The sequence below is a fragment of the Colletotrichum destructivum genome, chromosome 10, assembly GCF_034447905.1.
Source record: "Colletotrichum destructivum chromosome 10, complete sequence".
NCBI classification, from domain to species: domain Eukaryota; kingdom Fungi; phylum Ascomycota; class Sordariomycetes; order Glomerellales; family Glomerellaceae; genus Colletotrichum; species Colletotrichum destructivum.
Genome location: NC_085905.1, coordinates 629,599 through 646,984, shown reverse-complemented (window position 1 = coordinate 646,984; position 17,386 = coordinate 629,599). Strand labels below are relative to the sequence as shown.

At 54.3% G+C, this 17,386-nt stretch overlaps 6 protein-coding genes across 6 annotated transcripts; 3 read left to right on the top strand and 3 right to left on the bottom strand.

Moving 5' to 3' along the window:
• Positions 1–578: 578 nt before the first annotated feature.
• On the top strand, positions 579–5,495 carry CDEST_14476 (uncharacterized protein; the record flags this gene model as incomplete). Its single annotated transcript, XM_062930632.1, has 3 exons — positions 579–1,422; positions 1,481–2,759; positions 2,819–5,495. 3 exons carry the CDS (start codon positions 579–581, stop codon positions 5,493–5,495), a joined length of 4,800 nt encoding a protein of 1,599 aa, XP_062786683.1.
• Positions 5,496–5,612: 117 nt separating this feature from the next.
• CDEST_14475 (Putative ribosomal protein/NADH dehydrogenase) lies at positions 5,613–6,731 on the bottom strand. Its single transcript, XM_062930631.1, has 4 exons — positions 6,538–6,731; positions 6,297–6,403; positions 6,174–6,206; positions 5,613–6,093 (listed from the first exon to the last, which is right to left on the bottom strand). The coding sequence occupies exons 1-4, from the start codon at positions 6,621–6,623 to the stop codon at positions 6,035–6,037; spliced, it is 285 nt and encodes a 94-aa protein (XP_062786682.1). The 5' UTR covers positions 6,624–6,731; the 3' UTR covers positions 5,613–6,034.
• Positions 6,732–7,205: 474 nt separating this feature from the next.
• Positions 7,206–8,572, top strand: CDEST_14474 (Putative mitochondrial pyruvate carrier). The gene is made up of 4 exons (XM_062930630.1): positions 7,206–7,650; positions 7,737–7,752; positions 7,971–8,107; positions 8,180–8,572. Exons 1-4 carry the CDS (start codon positions 7,430–7,432, stop codon positions 8,322–8,324), a joined length of 519 nt encoding a protein of 172 aa, XP_062786681.1. The 5' UTR covers positions 7,206–7,429; the 3' UTR covers positions 8,325–8,572.
• Positions 8,573–9,561: 989 nt separating this feature from the next.
• Positions 9,562–11,121, bottom strand: CDEST_14473 (uncharacterized protein; the record flags this gene model as incomplete). Its single annotated transcript, XM_062930629.1, has 1 exon — positions 9,562–11,121. The coding sequence occupies one exon, from the start codon at positions 11,119–11,121 to the stop codon at positions 9,562–9,564; it is 1,560 nt and encodes a 519-aa protein (XP_062786680.1).
• A 771-nt stretch (positions 11,122–11,892) lies between these two features.
• On the bottom strand, positions 11,893–12,959 carry CDEST_14472 (uncharacterized protein; the record flags this gene model as incomplete). Its single annotated transcript, XM_062930628.1, has 2 exons — positions 11,893–12,179; positions 12,215–12,959. The coding sequence occupies 2 exons, from the start codon at positions 12,957–12,959 to the stop codon at positions 11,893–11,895; spliced, it is 1,032 nt and encodes a 343-aa protein (XP_062786679.1).
• Positions 12,960–15,232: 2,273 nt separating this feature from the next.
• Positions 15,233–17,012, top strand: CDEST_14471 (uncharacterized protein; the record flags this gene model as incomplete). The annotated part of the gene is made up of 2 exons (XM_062930627.1): positions 15,233–16,622; positions 16,702–17,012. 2 exons carry the CDS (start codon positions 15,233–15,235, stop codon positions 17,010–17,012), a joined length of 1,701 nt encoding a protein of 566 aa, XP_062786678.1.
• Between the last annotated feature and the right edge of the window lie 374 nt (positions 17,013–17,386).

The window sequence follows — 17,386 nt, the reverse complement described above, 5'->3', positions numbered from 1 at the left end:
GAGGTCATAGAGATTCAGTCCTTAGAGCAGATATTGAGTCTCTGGAATGGCTTCGCCTGAGTTTTGCATCATACCCAAATGCATTAGGGACTTCATCATCATTGCTGCCACTGCTGCTCTATAGCCACTTCCGGTATCATCCATCTACTGCCATCAGTGATGCATCTGCCTGTGTAGTCCATTCCCTCATCCCCGCTAATACCAGAGTGAATACTGCAGACTGACTCTATGCTCATTGGTTTCCTTCCCAAGGCAGGTGCACCTTCTTTTGGCTCCTTCCTCAGACCGACCAGCAGGCACCTTCCTCTCTCCTGCCTTTACTTCACCCACCCCCTTGGTCTTCCTCCTGCCCTTCACTTTCTTATTCTTCGTCACATCCTCTCTTCATCCCTCCTCCTTGCACCTTTTCGTCACAACTTCACATCTTTTCACTCAGCAAACCCATCCCTACCTCCTCACTGCTCGTCCCATCATCACTCATCATCAACTTCCCATCAGCCATAATCCCCATACCCCTTCAACTCGAGTCTTCATCCTACTGCCTGAACAGACGACGTTGGATACTACAACCCTGAAACATGGCTTCGTCCTTTCCTGGTGGCCAGGCCCCTCTTCAGGGTCGCGGCCTCGCCGTGGGAAGCAACGATCGCGACGCGCAAGGTACGAACCCAAGCGGTCTGCCAGCAAATGGCCAAAACCAGCCCCCGAGCTTCGTTTACCACTATCCCAATGGCATCCCCGGCGGCTACAAAATGGTTCCTGCCAGGGACGGTGAAACTCCCAGGCGCTACGTGGAGGACCACCTTCCGAATACCTTTTACAGTCGCAAAGACATCAAGGCGATCTTCAGCACCAATAACGGCGAAGTACCTACCCGTGGCCTCAACATGAACCACTTTGTCGGTTCTCGCGAACTCGATTTGTGGAGCGCCGAAGACATCCAGGGAAGAGCCAACTCTATCCGCAAGAAGCACTGGAGATCGCTGAAGTCCTTGAAAGAGCCCTCGTGCTGGGAGGATCTGTACGATTACTTTGACACCTTCGACATCTACTTCCATGGCGCGCTGAACCTGTGGAACCTCATGCACCAACTCTACAACGAGAATGAGAACATTTCTCACGGCAACATCAGGTCGACCGCGGTTGAAGTTGGCATTTGGGCTGATGAATGGATTGCCAAGACCGAGAACCAGATCAAGCTCAGGGCATTTCACTGCTGGAGCGGCGACATCATTGGTTTGATCACTCGAAGAGTCTGGGATGAGCTCAAGAAGCTGCCCTCCATCGACATCATGCTCATTCGATATGCCCTGTGCCATCGCCAAAATCAGTTGTCAAGCAATGGCTTGACTCGACCGAGTGTCTACCCGGCCAACAGCTTGGAACACAACTGGCACAGCAACACCCTGCATTGCTGGCTTGGTAAGTCAAACCCCTCACTCCCTGCACGCCTTGTAGAACTCGTCTAAGGAGAAGATAGCCGGCCAGCCCGTTCACGACACCCCGAGTGGCATCCCCCCCGCGCTGTGCCCGCAGACCATCGCCGTCGGTAGCACTGATTCTCCGTCGTCACAGCCAACTTTTGCTGGAGTTGGCGGGGCCACTGCTGTCACCCAAACGTCAGCCGAAACGAACACCGCTGTACCGAAGCCCATAGTGGTCAGTGGAACGAACATCAAGCCTCGAGCTGGTCCGCAGAACCGCGGTTCTGCAATGGACATAAGCTCTCCTGGGCGTTCCAGAGAGACCTTCACAAACAGCCAGCAGAACACTTCGGCCTTCGTCCCGAAAGACGGAAGTCTAGCCCCTGCAGCTCCTACAAGCGCAACTCCAGCCCTGCCCCCCCCATCCTTGCTACCTGGAAGAGCCCCTGTACCTCAGATAACCACCGTGGCCGCTATGGGACCTGGTGTCTACCCTCCTCCGATGGGGCCGTACGGCCTTCCCTTCAACATGCCGTTCACGACGGGTTCCAACGGCGAGACGCAGCCCTACTATGGCCCTGTTGGACCATCCGCGCCTCTTGTCTTGCCTGCGCCCGAACGTCATCAACAAGGTCCCCAGCAATCAGTCAAGCTGACTCCGAAGAAACCTACAGGGAATTCCTTCTTGAATGATGGAGGCAATGTGCCAGTTCAGAGCTCCATGTCCTCGACGGGTGGCACACGTGTGCAGTCTGCAGTTTACCAAAGAGCGGCTTTGGATGTCAACTCTTCCTACAGGCCTGACGGGAAGCGGAATGCAACTGCCAGTTCTTTGTTCGATCAAGAAGTTAGGAAGGGCTCGTTCTTGGGCCCTGCACACTCCGAAAGTGTTCAAAATGCGCCGCAAGAGCAGCTGCAGACCCCAATTGCATCGAAAGAGATAGGCAGCGGTCAGTCACAGCCTCAAGGCGAACCCAAGGGCTGGGAGAAGATCCCGCACGCTGATGACTCGATCCACGGCCCAGTGTTCCGCCGATCTCCAACCAAGGACAACAGACCTCGCTCATACTCCAAGGCATCGACCAAAGCAGACTACTACTGCACAAATCAACATCCCAGGACTGCCCACAAGTATGTTTACACGCCTTGTGCTTGTAACAAGTGTGAGGAACGCGAACGATCTGTGTATGTTCAGCTGAAAACAATCCTGCGAATGACTTCGGGGGTCCTCCTGAGCAAGATCCATGAGATCATGTCCCAGTGGGGAGAGGTTGAACATGTCTCCCAGTTGCCACTAGCGGAACATACCGCAGACTTCGCTTGCTTCTTTGTCAGGTATATGCCTTTTCTTTTCCCTCCATTTCCGATGTTGCTAATTCCAACTTGTCGCATAGATTCAAGGATGGCTCAAGGGTAAGAGAGATCTCGGCCATGGATGACTTCAAGAGCAACGTGGTAGATTGCATGATCAGGATTGGCGCGATGCACCATACAAAGTATGGCAAAGACATGTTTGAAGACCACAGGCGCGACAACGCGCAGATCGGCTCGACAAACCAAACTGGTCCATATCAACCAGCGTGGAAAGGTCAGTCGAGCGGTTTTGGACAGACCCAGATTCCGCATAACCGCCGCGACTCGAGGGCACAGGTGTCCTTGGAGCAGTACATGAAGCCTTCGCGTCAGCCGTCGCAGGCCAACGTTGCGACGACCCATGGTTCATCAACTCCGCTGCCCGAGAAGGTCTCGCAAAAAGTAGCTGGGCCGATCGGAGAAGCCAAAACGATTGGTACCTTGTGGACCAAGCGCGCTTCCACAGCGGTGCCTCAAACTTCTGCCGAAGCCGAGTCTCAGTCCAAGCCACCTTCTGAAGACGACATTATCCCAGATGCAGAGCAGACAAACCAGTCTTCCAGCCCTCGTGCTCCCGTGAGCAGTTCGGGCAAGGGCGTCAACAAAGCCATTGTGGTTAATTTACCGACCACGCCGCAGAAACCCAAGGCTAGCACGAGCACACATGTGTCCGCATCCGACGAGAACACCACGCCTACAAACACGATGGTTTTCACTCCTAAGGGCAGCGAAGCATCTGTGAAGCCAGCCAAGATGGTTCCTTGTACATCAACCGCCATTGACTGCGAGGTTTCAGCCTCGTATGGACAGAAGAAAAAGTTGCAAACGCTTAACGACCAGGATCCTGGCGAAAAGTCCACCGCCGAGAAGAGTGATCCGTCTCAATTGAATAGCCCTCCCTCCGATAAGGGCAAGTACAGAAAGGTTTTCTCGCAGAAAGATGACCACAGCATCGAGGTTTTCGACGCGCGAGTGCTCAAAATTGCTGCAAAGGACCCCCAATCGGCTATCGATAGCTCGAGTGTGGAAGAGCACCCCGTCGAGCAAGCAAACGAGCTCACGCGCGCCGGCCACGAGCTTGACAGTTTGATCGATTTGAACCGGGACCAGGAGGCTGTTGCCACGACTGTTGCTGTTGAGAGCTCCACCAAGAAAAAGAACAAAAGGTCCAAGAAGAAGAAGAAGACCGCTTCCGCGGACCAAGGTGAGCCAAGCAATGTACAGCAGACTACAAATGACGGCGCCATCAACAGTGCAGACCAACAAGACCCAGAAGCCTCGATGCCACTCACCACCGAGATGGTAGAGGATAATGAGCCTGCAACCCTCAGAGAGGTCATAGCCAAGGCAAAGCAGATAGTCGGAGGGAAGGGTGCCAAACCAGGCAGTGCGAACCAAACTGCCATCGAAACCCCTACGAATGTTGTCCAGCAAGACGCGGCGCCATTTGTCGCTGGAACAACGGAGAACCCCGAGTCGGAAGTTCTGAACAACGCCGCAAAGGGCAAACAGATCGCCAGGACAGAGTGCAATGAGCCACAGCAGTCAACCGAGAAGTCTGATGTTCCAGAGACTGCCAGCAAAACTTTCCGGGCGAATGCTGGCGGATCGTTGCGGATGCCCAAGACTCGGAAGAAGCAACCTGCCCAGTTGCAACTCGCTGGCCCATCAGCTTCCGAAGGCACAGTAGATACTGAAGGACTCGATGCACCTCGGACTTTGGATAATGGACTTCCTTCTGCTACGAGCACCGCGCTTTTCAGTTCTATCACAGGCCAGGAAAATCGCTCTAGCGATGGGTCGCCTGTGATGCAACCGACTCCTGCAACCCCTCCGTTGGCCGAGGCGGGAGAGGCTATGCCGAAACTTTCACCGAAGAAATCTGCAGGAGGCGCGGAGGCAACTTCAAAACCCAACACTTTGCTTAACCCCCAGGCCAAGGAGTTTGTTTCTCCTCCTACCCGTCCGACTGTGGCTCGCCCCAAGAAGGTTGAGCTCGCACCGGTTCCGTTGAAGCCTTTCGGCCATCGTCGCAACGTATCCCAAACTTCGTCAGGAACATCGCGCACCCTCACGTCTGGTAACTCGCCCGTCAACGAAGAGGACAACCAGTCCACTGGCAGTGTTGCCGAGAGCTACAAGGGCAAGGGGAAGGGCTCCGCAGCCCAGCAAGCTTCAGCTAAGGACCAGGACGCAAAGAGTTCCACGGCAACAACCGGGGCCCAAAGCTCCGCTCAACAGACTCCAACGACGGATGCCGCAGACAAGGAGAACACTCCTTCTCTTGCCAGTGACGAGCTGCCCGCGTCGCAGAGTACCTCGGCTGATGATGGCGATTGGAAAGTGCAACGCCCCAAGAGAGACATCGGCACCAAGCAGCCCAAGGGCGGTAGCCAGCACAAGAACCAGCAGCAGCAACAGCAGCAGCAGGGCCAGCAAGGATCCAAGAAGAGCCGTCCCTTGCCTAAGAAGCAGAAGATACAGGGGCAAAGTCACTTTCAACAGCAACGCTACGTTTCCAGCCCTGGTCCCGGCCCCATCCCTGTCTCAGTTGGCAGCAAGGCCGAATTCCCCTCGCTCCCGCCCGCTCCCAAGCCTGAGACTGGACTTCCAGCCAAGAGCATCTGGGGCAAGCCGCGCGCGGTGACGACTGCAGCCGCTACGACCAAGGCGACTCCTGGTGACAGCACTACTGCCACTAAGGGAGAGACTTCTTGAAACCCGCATCCCAAGGAGGAGAGCGACAAGCAGTAGAGAAACGGATGGTACTTTGGTGGACGGAAGCTGGGTCTACGAAGGATCATGTGAGAGAACAGGGATGAGTACAAGGTTCGGCGTAACTTGGAGAGTTTGTTGGAGAGGTTATCGAAAAGGAGACAATGGGGGAGATATAGGCAAAGGTTTCGAGGAGGGCCCATGTTTGCGTGATATTCATGGCCCCAGGTGTAGCAGCTCACAGCAGAACCAGAATGAGATTGCTTCCAGAAATGTTGTTGCCCTGACTGTCTGCAAAGTGAAGCATACGTTAGGTATATACACGGCGGCGGCCACGGTTGACCTGCGATACGGTAGCCAGCCGAGAGACGGCCGGATCACGGCACACTGGATAAGTCAAACACAAACTGAGTCGATCCATTGGCATCTGTAGCCCCTCATTCCGTTTGGTTTCAACGTCGCGTCGGCCGGGAGTCTCAACAGGGTGATAGTACAAGGTCTTTTATCTATTCGTTCAATGTCTTCCCCTCCGATTCGCCGCCTCATGCGGAGTTCTTGACCAAGCTGGTGACTGTGTCCTCGATCTGCTTGTCCGAAAGGCCTGATATTAAGTCAGCATTGGCATCCCGTGGCCTTGGGAATACTATGAGAGGGGGCGGGGGCTATGGGGTAGATGCTCACCCTCGAGCGATTGGCTCTTCTCAACACCGAACTCTATCCCATAGACAGACGGGTCAGCATTTCCTCATCGATTCGCAGTGGTCCTCCAACACGTCGTGGGAGGGAAGGATGGTGCATCCTGACCGTATCTCGCGTAGACCTTGGGTAGCGTGCCGGCGGCTTCGCGCAGGAGGATCGGGGTCTGAGGGTTGTTCTTCTTCATCGTAGGGTAAGCCCTCGTGATGAAGGAGCTATTCGAGAGGAGCAGCGCGTCAGCGATTGATGTGATAGAGGATAGCTCGGAGGCTGCCCGGGAACAGCGGCACGAGGGGAGAGAGAGAGGGAGAAAGCTCCAGGTTGCCGAGGCTGGAGTCGTAAAACGTACCGGGTCGCGGCGCTGTGCTCGCCCGTCTGGCAGAAGAGGAAGCGCACCTCCTTGAGGGCCTTTGTGAAAGCGTACTTGCTCGACATCGTCTTTCTTGGTGTTGCGCTTGCGCGGGAGGGCGGACGGGCGTACAGACGTAGGGGGGAAGAGAGGTAAGGTCAATTGGGGTCGATTTGATTGGGGAGGCTCTGCGTAAGTGACGAGGAATTGAAGTTGACGAGATGCCGCACGTTGCAGGTGGGCCCATTTGCATAAAGAAATTCGAGATTCAAGTTGTGCATATTTGGGGTTCCGTGATTGGCCCGTAGGTAGTAGCTGTGACTTGTGCATCTCCTTGCATAATTGGTCAACTGGCTTCCCCCATTTCCGATCTAGGCGGCATGTTTGTTCTCAAGGTAAGGTCTCCACTAAATTGTTTGCTTGATGCGCAGTGATAGTAGCTTGTTCAGGCTGTTCGATAGGTACCTAGTTGCCTTTTTAGTGTGTGGAGGTACTTACCTAGGTGTGTGATAATTGTTGGCGCTTGGCCCCGGGGCTTCGTGCTCTGTGCAACCGGTCCCCGGTCCCCGAACCCCAGCAAAAGAAAAAAAAAAAATAACCACTGCCCGCTGTCGCTCACCTTTCGGACAATCCCAAATCCTCTCAACGCCCCCTGCTCTGCGGTTCCTTATCAACCCGCATCTTCCTCCCTCCGTCCAACCTCCGAGTCCGCCGTCAAAAAGGGAACCTCTCCGCTCCAACCGACAACCCCCCCATTCCCTTCCGCGCCCGCGACCGAGTACCATTTTCAATTGCTCTCTCTCCCCTTCGGCGAATCCCTTCGAGCCGAACACCCCGTCGACGATAGACCCGCGGCCCCCGAAATACAGCTTAGAGGGAAAAAAACGCCACAATGGCCCCCGCCAACAACTTCTTCAAGGCCGCGCGCCCGGCCTTCCGCCAGCAGGTCTTCGCCGGCGCCCAGATCCGCAACGCCTTCCGCACCTCCCAGTTCCGCTCTCAGTTCCGCGAGAGCTCCAAGAGATGGCAGAGCTCGACCGCCTCCGAGGCCCAGGTTAGCTGGTTCAAGCGCATGTGGGACAGCCCCATCGGCCTCAAGACTGTGCACTTCTGGTGAGTTGCTCTCCTGCTCCCCCTGCGAGCCGACAAAGCTCTGGCTGATGCCGTCGACATGTTGCTGACTTCTCTGGTGGAACCAGGGCCCCTGTTATGAAGGTACGATTCCTTGCGAGATGAAGCCGTCTCCCACCGAAAGACCTCTCTCTCTCTCTCTCTCTCTCTCCCTTGCACACATACCGGTCGCGATGCAGGAAGTTCTCACGAGAAAGAACACACCAAGACCGAGACCAAGACCTAGAGACACGGCAGGACTGTGAGGGGGACAACGATGAAGAGAATCCCGATTGCTGACCAGCGACACACAAAACCTACAGTGGGCTCTCGTCCTCGCCGGTGTTGCCGACTTCGCCCGTCCCGCCGAGAAGCTGTCCCTTACCCAGAACGGTGCCCTGACGGCTACTGGTATCATCTGGACCCGCTGGTGCCTGATCATCAAGCCTAAGAACTACCTGTACGTCGCGGCGTGAAGAGGATCCCTTTGGGAACGCGAGCTGAGTTTGCTGACTTTTCGTGATACGCACAGCCTCGCCGCCGTCAACTTCTTCCTTGGTGCCGTCGGTGTCATCCAGTGCACCCGTATCCTCCTGTGGCAATCGTCTCAGAAGAAGAGCGCTGGCGAGCTCGCCCAGGAGGTCAAGGAGGACGTCAAGGAGGCCGTCTCCTCCTAAGTCTGTGGGAACCCGACGGGGTGTTAGTTAAGACGTTAGTTAAGATGGAAGGGGTGGAGGGGTTTTCCCTAGGGGAGACGCGCGGTAGGATCGCACTTATGTTCCTCCCCCTACCGAGTTTTCGGGGGAGGGTCGAGGGATACGCCCAGAGAGAACGCGCCGGGCCTCGACACGCGAGGCACGCCTGCGGTCCTTGTACAATATATGCCTCCTGTCGAATACCACAAGCCAATTTACCAGCTTTCTACGTGCGCTCCACGTCTTGGGACAAGTCACCTCAGTCGCAGGGCGCTCATACCTGCTCTGGTTTCATCTTAATTATGGCCTGTGTGGGAGAGCATGGCCGAAGAATCCAATGAGAGTTCTGCGCACCCAACGTCTTCTAGAGCTCGTGGCATTTCCGACTTCTTCGCCTCGTGCCTAACTTCCTGGCGTCCTCCATGATTTGATCCGTCGCTATCGGAAGATGAGGAGAAGGGGACAGCTGCTCCTGGGCCGTCTGCACCGGCTTCGCGTTCTTTTTAATGGGTTCCTCCTAAGGTGCCTGCACCGGTCTCGCGTCCTGATGGGGCCTCTTCCCAGGAAACTCTCATTTAAAAGATGAGAGACCATCCGCAACTTTCTTCACCAGCCGTCTTATGCCGGGCCATCGCGATGAAGCTTACGGACTTGCCCCCCCTTGTGGACTATTTTGGGGAGCAAGTAATTTTTCCATGCAGTGTTTTTTACTTGCGAGCTTTTTCAAATTGATGCGTCCTAGAGTAACTCGCCGATGAGACAGGACTTCCTGACGATAGCTAACACATAGTGAAGCAACAACCATATGGTGCTTCTTCCACAGTCTCTATGACAACCACGATCTGTGCCGCCTTCATCGCCAGTTTTTCAGGCCCAAAGCTTAAGACTTTGAGAAAGACTGACCGAAGAGTCCGCTGAGAGTTTTGCGCAATGCACGTCTTCTGGAGCTCGTGGCATTTCCGACTTCTCCGTCACGGATACTCGCATTGTCCGCATCTCCTCTTTCGCCTCTATCGTTGCCATTGTTCTCCTGGTTTTGTTCCTCTTCGTTTTTCTCATCCCTTTTGAAGAGTCCAGCAACTCTAGAGAGAGTACCGCGTGCCATGGTTCCAAACTTTCTGTCCTCCTTGACTTGATCCGTCGCTGCCAGATGATGAGAAGAAGAGGGAACTTGCTCCTGGGTCGTCTGCTCCGGTCTCGCTTTCTGATGGGGTTCCTCCTAGGGCGCCTGCACCGGTTTCGCGTCCTGAGGGGCCTCTTCCCGGGCAAGTTTCTCTAGAACTGCCCCCTCAAGGCGCTTCTGCGCCAATGTCGTCTCTTGAAGCTCTCGAACGTGTTCCGCATCTATTCTCAAAGCATCTGGGTTCCGCAGCAGCATCGGGTCGGGCTCACCGAAACAGTTTCCCAGATGGTAGCAGCCGAATCCGTCCCTTGTAGTGTAGGCGTCGTTGGGGTGGATGCCTCTCTCAGCTGCATACAGCTGCACCGCATCAGCGACTGCGAGATCCATGACCTCACTCATTGTCTTGAGTATCGAGTAATTCCCTTCCACAGGCTCTCCAAATTCGTCTTGGACCCACTGCTCAAACCCCGCCTCGTCTTCCAACCACTCAGACGGGAACCAGCCGGCAAATCTGGAGAAGGTTATGGGGTTGAACATCCAAGCGGGATGAGGGGGGTTTGGCAGCCGCTCGTTCGGGTGTTTGTCGAGCAGCAGTCTGCTCGGCACTGCCGGGAACTTTATTTTGACCTCGTCCGCCCGGCCAATCTTGCTTTGAATCGTGTGCGACCACACGACGCAGTGGCTGTAGTCGAGGATGACGGCGCGGGGCTCGTCGAGGTCTACGCCATTGTTTCCCAGTGTGAGGAAGACGTCCTGGGGGTTATAGGTCTGAAGGATGGATCCCGTGTGCAAGAAGGACACGAGGCCGTTGAGCAACGTTCCGAAGACTCTCAGTCTGTTGGCCAAGTCGTTGAAAGAGATCCCAAAGCTTCCGCCCGCGGAGCTGGGTAGGCTTAGGAATCCAGCCTTGGGGATCATGTACTGCGTCTCTTCTTCGCTGTCGCACAAGGCTTCCATGGAGGTGCCCTCAATGTACTCGATGAGGATGGCCCCAGCGCATCTCCATCGCGTCTCAGCTGCGTCTTCGACGTCGAACTTGATGGCCCAGCTGCCGTGAAACTGGGGGACGATGTGTGGGTGTCCGGTTATTCCTTTGCTGAACAGGTGATGGTACACATTTGCCTGGCGGCTGAGACGGCCGTCAACCCGAATGTCTTTGGTAGCAGCTAGCTGATTCCAATCCCAGTCCCAGGCCTCCGGGAAGAAGACGGAATCGAAAACCTTCAAAACCAGCTTCATTCCGACGTCGAAAGACATGTGGTAGCACGGCAGATCCGGCGGTGGCGGCGCGGGTGCTTTGAGGACCTTGCAGAGCAGCAGCTGGGCTCCGCGCTTGGTGCCGCCGGCGATGACCTCAAGTACCCCGACCTGGGCCTCTTCATGCCCAGAGACCTCGGTGGTGGGGTCGAAGTATGGGATCCAGCCGTCGGGGAGGTCATGTTCGGGTGGCTTCTCGTAGTCTGGGAGCCCGTGAGGCGCCCCCGGGTCGCGGGGATAGAGGGTGAGCTTCTCGCCCGGTTTGTACCGGTAAAGTTCCTGCTCGAGGTAGCGTTGATAAGCTTCCTGCTCCAGCAATTCGGAGAGCTTGACGGAGTTGACGGAGACGTCGCGGCGCACGAAGGTCACCGGCGCTCCTCGGTTTTGGTGGTCGGACATGATGTCCAGATGATTCTGATGAGCAAGACGATGATGGGAAGAGTCTAGGTTTGACGATGAGACAGTGGCGCTGATGATGCCGATAAAAACTTGTTGTGCTTTTCCTCCCTTTATTAGGATTTGCTGGTATCGATTATTGTGATGAAGCTTACAGGTGTCTTGGGGGTAGTTCATCAAGGGAACTTTTTTTCCAACGAGCTCGATCGAAAAATGATGTGTTTGTTTGTGGTTGTGGGCAAACGAGGTCGTTGAGTGATGCGGAAACAGATGGGCAGGTGAGGGAATTCAGAGATGAGGAGACTTTAAGTACGGAGGTAGGCAGGTAGGTAAGTAGGTAGTTGGGTAAGCGAAAAATGGGGAATGCCTGAGGGAACCAGCCGGAGAAATCTTGAATACGAAAGCGATTTCATGAACCGCTGTGATCTTGGATGGCCAACAATTTCGTCTAGTGTGGAGGAAGGAAGGCAAACCGACGACAAATGCTCGGACGGGGGAGAGCAAAGCAGTCTAAGGAGAAACGAGACCGAATGTGAGCGAGCCGGATTGAATACTAACAGGCTCTAGAGCACGCAATGCAGCCGAAAACAATCAGATATCTATCCCCAACTCCATGTCGTTTTCCATTCTATCCACTTCCTTATCCAGTTAATCCCGTCCAGTCCCTCAGTTTCGTCCTCCCTCGTCACCCATCTCATCCCTTTGCGGTCAATCTAGATCGATATCTGGAGCCGGGGTCTGATTCGTAGATATGGGATGATGGCGGCCGACGATTCAAGCCATCGACTCAGAGAGAGCTTTGCTGCCCAAAGCCAGAAAGCCAAGCCACGCTGCGCGGATGTCTGCGCTTCTCTCAGGCCCGAGGATAGAGATCTCCATAGTCTCACCCACACCAGTGTCCCACAGCTCCTTGATTCCGACCTTGGCTTCTGTCTTCATATCCGGGAAGTTCACAAACACCATCGAGTCGTAGTCTGACGCGGCTCCGGAGGGAACACGGCATGCCAGATTGTACTGAATCAACTCCTTGAGCAGATTGGTAGAGCCCAAATCGAATGCCTCTCTCTCCAAAGGGTTCGTAATGGTGCCGCATTACGCCGCGGGTTGCTGTGCAGAGTGTCCCGCCGCTCCATGGCCACCTTCATCATATTCTCAACCCGAGAGGGGATGACCCCTTCTCGCTTCATTTCCAAAACGGAAATACACCGACTTGCCGCTCCTAGCCTGCCCTTTCCGAGGTTGAGCCTTTCACTCTTTGCAGTTCGAACCACAATCAAGTCTGGCCGGACTGTGACGTATTTGGGCTCGTGTTCGGTGTAAGAGGCATTGGCAGAAGATTCCCTTGCCTGGGACAACCTCCTTTTCTTCGAGGAAGCTTGGCGATTGGCGGACTTGCCGCTGGTTTTGGGCTCCTGAGCCTTGGGAATATCAGGCAGGTTCAGTTGGTACTCCCACGTGTGCTGAACCTTCCATTTATTGTCCCTGACCCCGAACCCAGCGGAAAAGATTTCCATCACGGGCCGAACGACATGAGCGTCAAGGCAGGTAACAGAGCACTGCTCTGTTCGACGCTCCAGGGTGCTGCTCCCCTCAACAATCTTCTCCTCATCGACCGTTTTGGTTACCCTCCTCCTTGCGGCATACTTCTTGCCCTCGTTCACAAGCGTGGTGGGATCGATCCACACCACTTTTGTGGGAATCCTCATGCCCTCGGCCGTTTCGCTGATGGAGGTGGGCTTGGTATGCCTGTAGTTGCCGCGGTCACCGTCGTAGACTGGAAGGGGATGGGTCGACTCGAGGACTGAGGCCGTGGTTGCCAAACGTGCTGTCGGCGCTGCCATCGTGTTTTTAGACAGGGTAAGACGTGTCGTGGCACAAGATGAAAGTCGGGAGTACCTGAAGTGGTGAGTCGAGAGGAGTCGAACCACAAGATGAGAGTTGGGAGAGTCGAAAGAGTCGGATGAGGTTGAACAAGGTCAGACGAGCGAATCGTAGGCGATTGAAAGAACTTGTAGGCTACGGACGAGTAAACAGTCAGACGGCGAGAAGTCTTAGAAAAGGGAGGAGGAAATTTGATCGAAAGTTGCCAAAGTGCCAAAAGACGATATGGTAGAGACGTAAGGGGGAAGAAAGGTGGATTGGAACTTCAGCTGCAGACGAGAGAAGTGGTAGGCTGCCAGATGAAGGTGAAGTGTAGCTGAAAAAGCTGCCAGAGAATCAACAGAAACAGCCAGGTGATAAATATGCGCCAACTGTTGAATGCCTCCTTCCTGTCTGATCGTCTGGTCAGCTGGTGCCTCCTTCCAAGATGGATATCCTTGGACTTTTATGCTATATGCTTGGAACATCAAAGACCAATCTGGATTACGAAAGGCATATGAAAAGTCTGACTGGTGCCATGGTGCGTTGATACTTCAGAGGCTGTGTTTGGCAGAAGCGGTGAGGGTGCTGCAGGACCCCCCTGCCCCTTCCTGATTCATCTTTACAATTCAATCTTCAAGCTTTGTTCTATTGGGTCGAGAGAAAAGGTTCTTTGGCTGCTTATAAGTCACTTTTTGTGCAATGATGACTTTCTGCTTCCGTTTTGGATGGAGATTTGTGAGGTTGTGATAGCATCAGCGTGGAAGGTGGCAGGCAGAATGCTTTCTTTAGCTTGGATATAATGCAATATGTAAGTGAGGACCTGTATGTACCTACTGGTACTGGGGCTCATAAGTCTTTGTCCATCTGACGGCATATGTCTACTGGAGTGAACTATGCCAGATCCCTCCCAGAGCCTGGAGATTGGAGACACTGGCTAAAAGGTGAGAAACAAGCTACGTTGAGAAGGCTTGAAGAGTCCAGGGGTTAGTTGCAGAAGCATAAAGAAGAAGAGAAAGACTAAGATACGGGAGGGACCACAGACTCTTGCAGCATGTCTAGTGCAAGAATGTCATGATGAGCTTGCATAAGAGAAGGGGAGCCGCCGCATCTTTCTGCTTGATTTTGTCAAAGAACAGTATAAGCCTCTAAGAAGACATAAAGTATTTTGCTAATACTTGTTGTCAAAAGAGGGTTGTTCTACCTACACCAGGACACTGGGGGTTATATCTATGCATTTATCTCTTTTTCTGTCTCTTCTCTTGTGCTTGCTTTTCTCAAACGAAAAGAAGAATAGTTCTTCCTGCAAGCTGGAGACAGCTGGGTGCTGAAAGAACTTGGCCCACTTCAACGCAGCACTGTAACTGCAGGTAGCCAGTGTATGACTGGGAGTAAATAAGCGGGAACGGTCTTGCTAGCGGCTAGAGGGACACTCACCTTCAAGTCTGGGTAAGAGCAACATCATCTGTGAGATTTTGGGTGTTTGTGTTGTACCAAGTCAAGCTGGAGCTGGGCTCTTTCTAGGCTTCTCTATCTATTCGAGTCTCTGGTTAAAATTCCCCAAGAGAGGTTTCAAGAGAAAGATGCTGGTGGCCATGTGCCTAGTCAGGCAGGTAGGTAGTTAAACAAAACCATTCGTCCACTGATTGAACAAGGCAAGGTGCTTTTCATATTGGTCCAAGGCGCCAAAGCCCAGATTGGTGCAAGTAGTTTGTCTAGATACTAAAGAAGGATTTTCATGCAGTAGGGCTGCGTTTGTTCTTCTTCAGCGCCATGTGGCAGAGGCTGAGTTGGGTTCCAGGTTCCAATTGACTTTGAGAGTGTTCCAGCTCTGTGCACCCTTTCAGCCACAAGGCATACCAAGCTGCTACCTCGGTACTTACCCAGGTTAGGTACCCAAGAACAAGAAACTCAGTGTCCGTGCAACTTGCAGCCTGCCGTCTCTAACGTTATATGGCCTGCCAGTTCAAAGGGTAGGTAAGGTAGGTAGGTACCTCTATATTGTCCACCTGGCCCAGGCATCTATCACCATTTGTTTCTTTCATCTTATCCGTCTCATCCGTCCCTCATCCGTCCCTCATCCATCTTCCACGCAGTTGCCTTTTACAAAAGAATGCCCTCATGGTCAACCCCATCCATCCTCTCTCAGAAGATCCCGTCTTCACCAACCATCCTTGCATCTTCCCCATGAACCATCGCAGCCATCCATCGTCAACTGCACCTGTCAACGTTCTTCTCATCAGCGGCCATCATCATGTCTGAATTCTATGACATCAGTTCTTCCTTGGAGTTTGCGCGGTACGATCCGGGTGAAAAGCTGACACTTTACCCATACAAGCCTGTCGAGCCTTACGGCCTCCCGCAGTACAGCAAGCCCAAGTCATTCTATCACGAGGTGAAGGGGCTGGGTTGGATCCGGAACTTCGACCCGACCAAGGCCCACGAGACGCCACCCAAGCAACAAGCTCGCATTGAGATTGTGAAGTCTCTCTCCGGCGGAATCAAGTCCGAAGGCCAGGTTCTCCTTTGCAAAGTCACCAAAGCTCCAGACCATTACAAGTATCTTCACGCACCCTTCCCTGGAAACCCGCGCAAGCGACATTCCCAGCAAGCCCCAAGCCTGCTCGTCGCCAAAGTTTTCGACTCCATGTTCTTCCCCGGCACCGACGAGTTTCTGACCACGCTTTACGGAAATGAAGGTTACGCCGAACAGACTCTCAGCCGCGAAGCCGGGGCGTTGTCGTACCTCTACCAAAGAGGTCTACCCGCTGACCCCTCAGCCAGAGGCAAGAATGGACAGAAGAACGACAACAGCGTCACTGGCCACCCGCACCTAATTCCCCAGTACTACGGCTCCTGGGCGGTGAGGTTTGACATGGGCGAGGACGACAGGGGCGGCACTCAGTACAGATGCGCTGCTCTGGTTCTCATGGAATACGTCGAGGGCCATGCGATGGAGGCCCTCTGCACCAGAGACAAGGGCAGCGGCTTCCTGCGCCCAAATCCGAAGCCGATCATCTTCCACAGATACCAGGACGCGTCTGGCCGCTCTCAGAATAAGACGCTGAAATTGACCGAGGACGTTCGGCTGAAGATTTTCCGAGACTTCATCCACGAGATTGTTTGCCACATGCACATCGGCGTCCAGCACCCCGGTTGCAAGCCCAGAAGCCTCCTCGTCACCTTGCGCAACCACGGAGCTCGAGAGGGCGTGCGTGAGCTGGACGAGCCGCGGATGGTGATGCTTGACTACAACCTCACAGAGGTGTGGCGCAAAACCAGAGAAGGCAAAAAGGAAGGCCAGAGTCAGCATTGCCTCGAAATGCTCCCCTTGCCGCCTCACCCGCTCGAGCGTTGCAGCCCCGAGGGCTTCGGCAACTTTATCGGTTGGTTCAACGCCAAGTGGACACTCGGAGAGTTCCAGAGCTGGCTTAGAAAGGAGTTTGGCGAGCTGGAGGAGGGATCGGAAGAATGGTCCAAGGGGAAGTATTCCACGTTCAAGACTCTCGACAAGATCGAAGAGGCGGAGCTGGCGCTCGAGTTGGCCGAGGAGAAGATGAAGGAGAAGGAGGAAGATGAGCGACTTCAGGCGGTGGCCGCCATGTTCCAGGACGCAGAGAAGCAGAAGGAGAGCGCAGACTTGGGTAAGGAGAGCGAGGAAACCCCCCCCCCCCCCCCCCCCCCCTCATGTTGTTGCTGATCACTGACCCAATTATCCACCAGAGCGCCTTCGAAAGTTTGGCCACTTGTCTTCCTTGGAAATGCACCGTCATGAGGTGAGGCCGGGCTTCTCACCCGTGCAGGAAGTTGCAATCCGACAGCGGTCCGAACCTAAAGAGCTTGAGGGATGGCACAAGCATGGGGGACGACAGCATCGGACGTTTTTGGCAGCGAAGGAAGGAAAGAACAGCGGTCAAGTGGCGGGAGGAAGCGGAGACGATGATAATGCCGCCGCCGCCGCGGATTCTCGCGACGAAGTGAAGGTTCTAGGAGAGGGCGAGGCTGGGACGGCCCCGGAAGGTTCTTCCGCATAGGCTGCTCGAAAGGGCATAGGAATGGAGAATGAGGTTGTCGTGCACGAGGTTGCTTGAAGTGAAGAAGAGCCGAATAGTCTATTGCTTCGAGACCAAAAACAAGATGAAATCATCTGACTTGAGATTAAAAACGAGGCGAAATCATGGGGTATTATCCGACATCCAAATCATCTCCCCATCCCGAGGCGATGTAGTCAGAGCCTTCATGGTGAGACCAAGGAAGCAATTACACTAGAAAGATAAGATTATAAGCGCCATGAACACGCTGGTCTGTGCTTTTACCAGGTTGCCGGCCCTGCTAAGTCGCTTGTTCTTCCCCGTAAATACTGTCTTGGTCGCTGACACAGTCTAATGGGGGTTGCAGACTTCTAGTT

Coding starts and splice junctions, on each gene's coding strand:
- CDEST_14475 (XM_062930631.1), bottom strand. CDS start 6,623: ATGTCGAGCAAGTACGCTTTCACAAAGGCCCTCAAGGAGGTGCGCTTC. Junction 6,207..6,296: donor CAAGGTCTACGCGAGATACG/GTCAGGATGCAC, acceptor TCTATGGGATAG/AGTTCGGTGTTGAGAAGAGC. Junction 6,094..6,173: donor GAAGAGCCAATCGCTCGAGG/GTGAGCATCTAC, acceptor ACTTAATATCAG/GCCTTTCGGACAAGCAGATC.
- CDEST_14474 (XM_062930630.1), top strand. CDS start 7,430: ATGGCCCCCGCCAACAACTTCTTCAAGGCCGCGCGCCCGGCCTTCCGC. Junction 8,108..8,179: donor ATCAAGCCTAAGAACTACCT/GTACGTCGCGGC, acceptor TGATACGCACAG/CCTCGCCGCCGTCAACTTCT.